Raw genomic sequence first — 8,002 nt, 5'->3', positions numbered from 1 at the left:
ATCTTAGTCAGAAATGCCCCTTCCAAAGATCAGCAATTATTGTCCTGTGTCCTGCTTATGGGTTCCTTACTTCAGGATTTTCAAACTTGAATTTCTCTTCAGTCCTTCTGCGAGACAACATACACCTTCATCCTGGAGATGGTTCTCCTCCAGGCTGGTGAGAACAAGAGAGAAAATCCAGTTGATATAACATTGATTATGGAAGATGATGTCAATAAAGATGAACTCACATGCCCCCCATATAGGAAATCCAACATCTGAAAACCCAAACTCAGGATAAAGAAAGAACAGATAAAGTACGTTGTGGGGATTCTCAATTCCAGGGACATATTTGCAAGAGAATTCACTCCAAGGGCTCTCTATGTAATAAGTTCCCTCATCTCCCAGCTTCCCAATATCCATCTTTCCTTTCTTCCTTATTAATGGAAGTCTCATTTCATTTGAACAGCCATGCACTTGGTGAAAAAACTGTATTTCCCACTCTCCATTGCAGCCAGGGATGGTCAAACAACATACACGTGGGTTGGTCAAGTGACATACACATGGTTGATACAAAAGGGGAAGCTGACAGGTGGGACTTCCAGGAATGCTTTTTAAAGGAGAGAAACGCAGATGGCTTTCCCTGGTATATAGACCGAATCCTGGAATACAGAAGTAGTGCTGCAGCTGGAGCAGCCATCCTGTGATCATGAGGCAACCAACCATATGAATGAAGTCACAGGCTAAGGATGATGGAACAGAAAGATAATGAGACAGAGCTGAGACCCCTCCTGGCCTCTTGTAGCCACTGTACAAACCCTACACTGCCTACTTCCAGCTGCCTATACAGGAAAAAATAAACCCTTTCCTTGTTTAAACCTCTATAGATGAAGGTATTCTGTCACCTGCAGCTTAACGTACAGTTAAACCAAATTTGGCCTGAGACTGCCTCCGTACTTTGAGTTCCTATGTGGCAAACTGCAACCTAACGATATATCCTTGTAGCAAACAGCTAAGTCTCAATCAATCACAGCAGCCAGGCTTCAGTCAATCACAGCCTACCAGCTGATCAGACTATGTCCATATAAGGAAAATGCCTCATCACATCATGCCCAAACAAGGCAAGTGCCCAGCTGCAACCAATCAAGCTGTTTTGTACATTACTTCCTTTTCCTGTCTGTAGATAGTGCTTGCCCACCTTGCTGGGTGGAGCGCTCCCAGTTCTGAATGCTGCCCAATTCATAAATTGCTGTATGCTCAAATCAGCTCTGCTAAATTTAATTTGCCTGAAGTTTTTCTTTTAACAGTAATCATAACTGATGCTCTCACAGTAAGGTTCTCCTCTACTAAGAAATTCCAAGTGGCAAAATCCGGTCAGGATAGAATCAAATCATACTTTAGTGGACCTAGTAAGCCCTGCAACAGCCGAGGTCCATCCACAAAATCTGTTTATGTCAATGCCCATATGTTGCAGTGCCTTTCTGCTTCCTGGGAAAATCAAACATTCAGCATTTTATCTCCCTGACATAATCTGAAACTGCCTAGAACATGTCAGAAAACTATACTAGTGGCATCTAAAGGATGAGAAACTTAGAATCTGCTTCAGATCAACAGTATAAGCATGATTCATGGTTCCTCTTTCAACTATCAAAACTCCATTACACCTTCCAAAGTGACCTATGACTTGAATACCCAGTACTCCTAGGAACTCAAATTCACTTTAAAATAACAAAACTTTATTATTAGTAGTAGTCACAGTACTAGTAGTAGTTGTAGCAGCAGCAGCAGCAGCAGCAATAGTAGTAGCAACCCTGTCACTATTCTAATTTAACATTTATGGAGCACTTACAAATATGCCAGACACTATATTAAGGTCTTCACAGGCACTACCTTATCTAATTCTTGCAAAAATCCTTTATGGTTGGAAGTATTCTTACCCTCATTTTACAGACATGAAACTTGAGATTCTGAAATTGTTATTTAACTTGCTTAAGATCATGGCCTGCTTGATTCCAGAGTCTGTGCTCTTAACACTTATGCCATGTGGAGGCAGTCATCAAACCAGCAAACCAATATATTTTATTAAATTAAAAAATTAGCATGTACATACCAGGCTCTATAAGCTTCATACCACTCAGTACATATAAAGACAAACACAATCAATCAATCAGTCAATCACTGAATCATTGACTTTTGTCTGTCCACACAACTGCTCCTATGGATGAGGCCAGGGGATCAACAGAGATTGTGATCCACCTCCCCAGAGCAGAAAATCCCCCAAACTCACCAGAGTTCTTCTAGCATGACATTCTTTGCCAGCATCAGTGCTAAGGCTTGGGCACCCACGCTGCCAATGTTGTTCCCCACCAGGCTGGAGGTAACCATAGAACAAAAGCATGTCAGAGCAGGGAAGGACCTCAGAGATGAACTAACCTATGGAGGACAACATTCATGGTGCTCTCCTGGTCTGCTCCATTTCAGACATCACTAATACATTGTGGTGCTCTCTTTCTCTCTCTCTCTCTTTTTTTTTTTTTAAACTTTTTAGACATCACTAATTAATTGCAGTGCTCTTTCTTTAAACCTTTTTTAGATATTACTAATTGATTGCAGTGCTCTTTTTGTTTTGTTTTTTACCTTTTTTAGACATCACTAATTGATTACGGTGCTCTTTAAGCCCAGGTGCAGCCTTAGAATTCTTCTTAACGTTGTGCACTGGGCAGCCACTACCAATGGATTGGAATTGGTCCTTAAGATAAAATGTACCTGATCCAGCCCAATATCTTCAATTTACAGATACTGTATCAAAACCCTGAGAGGACAAGGGACATTTCCAAAGTCACCCAGAAAGACTCAAGTGTCCTGTCTTGAAATCCAATGGTGTTTTTTCCTTACTCCATTGCCTAACATTGTGGGGTAGAAATAAAGTTCAAAGACCTTCAAAATTGGCCCAAGTTCCTCCCTCTTTACCTGATCTCTCCAAGAAAACTGCATGATAGACTCTGAAGCTTACCTGAGCCACCTCAAGCTCTGGTGATCACCCAAGGCTTCAGCCAGGGCCTGGGCCCCCTCGTCACCCACTCTGTTGCCCCAGAATCTGAAAAGGCCAAGAGTCAACAGACAGTGTCAGTGAGTACCTGATATGTGTTCTAGACATGAACTAACAGTCCTCCTTCCTCTGCAGTCCCAGCCAGAGGGGCAGGACCACTCAATCCCAGAGTGACCTCACTGGGGCTCCTGGTTCCAGCAAAGTGGACCTGTCTCCATCTTTTGGGTGGGATGGCCAAACTTAACCCAAGAGTTTTCAGTGGTTTTACATTACAGACTTAGAGAATAGTAGAGGCCTTCCCAGCCCCAAACCTTTAAGGACAGGAACTCACTGACAAGAGTAATTTACAGTTGTGACACTTTTCTGACACTTAGTTCAGCTTCCTGGTAACTGCCACCCACAAATCCTTAGCCACCCTCCAGTACCTGCCCATAACAAAGTCTAACGCTTCTTCTGCAAAGCTCTTTATCTCTTGCTTCTTCCTAACACCCCACCACACCATCAGCTTCAACACCCTCAGCTTCTGGGCCATTCTCCTCTGACTCACTGTGGTTTGAAAACATCCCTTTCCAAAAGGTAGAGCCCAACTCACACCTTCTGACTTATCAACTGTATTCTAGGGACCTACCCTGGACAGGTATGTGCACAAGTTAGCAAAGGATGGCTGAATTAGGATGTCCACTGGACTTTCATTCATTAGGTACATATTTATTGACCTCCGGCTATGTGCCAGCACTGCTCTGTGCCCCAGGGATATGACACTGGAATAACAAAAAACCTGAAAACAACTTAATAGTCATCAAAAAGTGACCAGTTAAATAGATTATGTAACACTCTGTGGCTCTTTGAAAAATGAAGTCAGGCTGAGCAAGGCAGCTCACATGTGCAATTCCAACACTTTGGGAGGCAAGGAGGGAGGATTACTTGAGCCCAGGAGTTTGAGACCAGCCTGGGCAACATAGTGAGACCCCGTCTCTACAAAATATTAAAATATTGTCCAGGCATGGTGGCGTGTGCCTGTAGTCCCAGCTATTCAGGAGACTGAGGTAGGAAAATCGCTTGAGCTCAGGAGTTCAAGGCTACAGTGAGCTATGATTGCAACCACAGCACTCCAGCCTGGGTGACAGAGTGAGACCCTGTCTGTAAATATTAATAAAATAAATAAATAGGTAATTAAGTAAAGAGGTCATAATGACCTAAAAAAATTCCTATAATATATTGTGAAGGAAAAAAAAAAAAAGAGCAAGTTACAGAACACTTTGTATCATATGACAGTGTTTGGGGGTTTTAGCACAATGCCTGACCCAGACAGGTACCCTAATAAATACGTGTTGAAAGAGGTAAATACCCCCGATGTGGCGGATGTGACCTCAAGCAGAAGAGAGTTCAGTGGGGCTGTAGCCTCCTTTGTTCTAGACTCTGTTGCTACTAAAGCAGTGTGGAAAAGATGTTGATTTCTAGAGCAACATAGTCCCATTTGTGGCTCAAACTGAGCTTGAGGGTTCGGTGCGGTGGCTCACACCTGTAATCCCAGCACTTTGGGAGGCCAAGGCGGGTGGATCACCTGAGGTCAGGAGTTAGAGACCAGCCTGGCCAACACGGCGAAACCCTGTCTGTACTAAAAATACAAAAATTAGCTGGGCATGCTGGTGGGCGCCTGTAATCCCAGCTACTTGAGAAAGTGAGGCATGTGAATCGCTTGAACCAGGGAAGTGGAGGTTGCAGTGAGCCGAGATCGCACCACTGCACTCCAGCCTGGGCGACAGAGTCAGACTACGTCTCAAAAAACAAAACAAAACAAAAACCTGAGCTTGGGAGTAACTTGCCTCCCTGTGAAATGGGCTGGAACACTTAGGCCCTAAGGTTGTTCTCTCTTCCTACAGTTCCAGGTTCTAAAACTCCTAGTTCTTGTCAAATGGACCCCAGTTCACACTAGGGCATGACAGGATAGGAGAGCGGCTGCTGGGAACAGCACAGGTGCAAGCCTGGGTGCCTAGCAAACAGAGGAAGCCCACCCTGGGGCTGCAGTTTGGGGTACACCCCTCCCTGGCAGGCCCTAGCATGGTCCTACAGGGAGCAAGAGCTCCGAAGGTCCTTGCACAGCCCCCTCTTCTCCTGGGTGCCTTCCTGTCCTTCCCCATTTCCTTCTCTTTCTTAGGTCAGGGATCCTCACCCCTGGATGTCCATCCCCTGGGAAGCTTTTTAAAACTCCTGATACCTAAGCCCTGCACCTAGATATTTGCATTTCATCAGTCTGGGGTGGGGGGCCTGGCAATAGTGTTTAGAAGCTCCCAAGTGGTTTTAATATGCAGCCAAAGTACAGCCCTAGCGCCCCTAGAGGCCCAGAGGGCTTCCTGCCACCAGCTCATGGGCACTGCCCTCCCCTAGCCCCAACATCCCAAACTTCCTGTTTGTCAGGCCTAGACCAAGTGTGAAGGTGGCAGTCAAGGGCCGCCCACTCTTTCCCTGGCTTGCCCCGCCCCCCTCGCCACACTGGAGCAGGGCTGCCTCTGGGGCCTCCTGGCTGAAGAGTTGCACCTACCCCTAAATCCTCAAAAGTCCCAAGCCCCTCCATGCAGGTCCCTCTTCCTGGAATCCAACCTACCCCAGGAACTGCAAGGAGGCATTGCCTCGGAGCCCCTCGGCCAGCACTCGGGCTCCCGCGGCGGTGATGTGGTTATTCCCCAGCCTGGAAGGGAAGATAGAGGAGGCTGAGAGAACACAGCAGCAGTCAGAAGAGGAGGGCCATCTGTGCCCTGGCCAGGGAAACACAGGAAGAAAGCATTGAGGACCTGCCCAGGAGGCAGCAGCCACAGCAGGTGCCCTTGCCGCTCGCTCCAGTTTACTCAGCGGCTCCCACAGCTTGGTTTTCCCCCAGCAAAGGGAAAGAGGCAGTGGGATGCTGTTTCGCACAGCAGTGTGACAAGTCCTGGCAGGAGCCACAGTAGGCAGCTGTCCTGGGAGGTGGTTTCCCTGGGACAGCAAGGATGACTCAGGGTCACACCTTTCCCTCCGGCCTCAGCCACCATCGATCCAGATCCCATCGTGCCCTCTGCAGCCTTCCCAGATCTGCTGTTGCTACAGGTAGGCTTTACCTGTTGCACAAGAGCCCTGGGCAGGTCCAGGTGGGTGGGAGAGAGGGGTGGGGCCCGCTGAGCCTTCCAGAAAGGAAGGAGAGAGGAAGGGCCAAGGCTAGGGATGGGGAAAGATCCCAGCAAGGAAGGATCCTGCTGCAACCAAATCCAGACACCTCGGAGAGCTTTGGAGAAGCCCCAGAGCTCTCACCTGCAACCCCAGGCTTCCTGGGATAACTATACGTCTTCATTCTTTTAAGGAACTTCAAGCCACTCCGCTTACAGCAATCCTACAAGGCAGATATTACTGTAGCCTTGGAGAAAGGGTGTGGCAGCTAGGAGAACTCGCCTTTCAGGTCTGCAGCCTCAGCTCCCTGGAGGTAGCCAAGGGCCCCAGCTGCTGTGCTCCAAAATCTAACATCCAGGTGTCTGCACTTGCCAGCCCCTGCCTGAGACATCAGGTTCCCCTGCCTGGTGAATTTGGTTCAAGAACCCCTCATCAGCCTTGCCAAGATGTCTTAGGACTGCACAGAAGTCCAAGGTGCCCCGTCTCAACCTTCCTTCCTTCCCTCTCTCCTTCACTCAGGGACACATCCCTCAGCCTCCCCCAGCTCCCTTCCCCACTTCCCCTCTTAGGACTTTTCCCCAATAAATGTGCGGCACATCGAACCCCTGCTTGGAGGACCGGACTCATATAAGGAGAAGCAAGCTGAGTGCTTGTGTAATTTACCCATCATCTTTCAGCCACTCGCTTACTATATAAAGCCCCTGCCAGACGGTGTAGCCCTTCATGTGGATTAACTCGCTTGCTCATCACTACAGCCTGTGAGGTAGCCATGGTTATTACCCCCATTCTACAGAAGGGGAAACGGAGGCACACAGACATTGGGCTGACCTGAGGTCATGCAGCTAATGAGGGTTCAGACCTTGGGCAGTCTGGCTCCAGAGCCTGTGCTCTCAATTACAATGATATACGGTAGTCCCCGCCCCTTGCTTATCCGCAGCTTCGCCTTCTATGGTTTCAGTTATCTGAATTCAACTGCAGTCCAAAAATATTAAATGGAAAATTCTAGAGAAAAACAATTCATACATTTTAAATTGCATGCTATTCTGATCACACGCCATCCGGCTCCATCCCACCCAGGACGTGAATCAGTCCCCCGTCCGGGGCATCCACGCTCTATACACTCCCATTTGGAAGTCATCAAGATCATCTGCTCCTGACATCCAGCCGCCGACCTCATCATTGCTCAAAGATTCAGGATCTCTGGGAGCAGATGATTCTCCTCCTGACGTGTGGTCAGGTCAACAGCAACCCAGCGCTAGAGCACAGTGCTGCGTGCGTCATCCACCTCACTTCCTCCCATCACACAGGCATTTTACCACCACACATCTTCCCAAGAAGAAGGGTGAGTACAGTACAAGAAGATATTTTGAGGGAGACGGAGAAAGTCCATATTCATATAGTTTTTATTATAGTATATTGTTATAATTGTTCTATTTTATTATGAGTTGCTATTACTCTCTGACTGTGTCTAACTTATAAACTACACTTTATCACAGGTGTGTAGGCACAGGAAAAAGCATGGTATGTGTAGGGCTTGGTATTCTCCATAGTTTCAGGCATCCACTGGGGTCTTAGAATGTTTCTCCTGCACATAACAGAGGACTATTGTGTTGGCCACAAACTCAGCCTCCATTTCTGAAACTAGCACCCTTCTCAGGGATGGGCCAGCCAGGTCTGGCCACAGCCTATTCCAGGCTTGTGAGTCTGAGAGAGCAGGCAGTGGTAGCAGGACTGAGTCCTTTGTACAAATTGGCACCTGTGGTTCTGATCTCAGTAGCTCTCGCCGAGGCTGAGCTATGTGGCCAGCCATTTTAAGATGGCAGCTCCCATCCA

General features: G+C 47.4%; 1 protein-coding gene across 4 annotated transcripts in view; it reads right to left on the bottom strand.

Annotated features, from left to right (window-relative positions):
- The window catches only part of NOD2 (nucleotide binding oligomerization domain containing 2), a 63,247-nt gene that overhangs the window by 7,439 nt on the left and 47,806 nt on the right, over window positions 1-8,002 (bottom strand). For all 4 annotated transcript variants that reach the window (XM_073015366.1, XM_073015367.1, XM_007992959.3 and 1 more), the window contains 4 exons: window positions 5,634-5,717; window positions 2,993-3,076; window positions 2,267-2,350; window positions 71-154 (listed from right to left, as the gene is read on the bottom strand). In XM_073015366.1, the coding sequence (XP_072871467.1) occupies window positions 71-154; window positions 2,267-2,350; window positions 2,993-3,076; window positions 5,634-5,717 (336 nt within the window). The remainder of the gene's footprint in view (window positions 1-70; window positions 155-2,266; window positions 2,351-2,992; window positions 3,077-5,633; window positions 5,718-8,002) is intronic.

The sequence above is a fragment of the Chlorocebus sabaeus genome, chromosome 5, assembly GCF_047675955.1.
Source record: "Chlorocebus sabaeus isolate Y175 chromosome 5, mChlSab1.0.hap1, whole genome shotgun sequence".
Taxonomy (NCBI): domain Eukaryota; kingdom Metazoa; phylum Chordata; class Mammalia; order Primates; family Cercopithecidae; genus Chlorocebus; species Chlorocebus sabaeus.
This window is presented reverse-complemented; position numbering and strand designations above follow the sequence as displayed.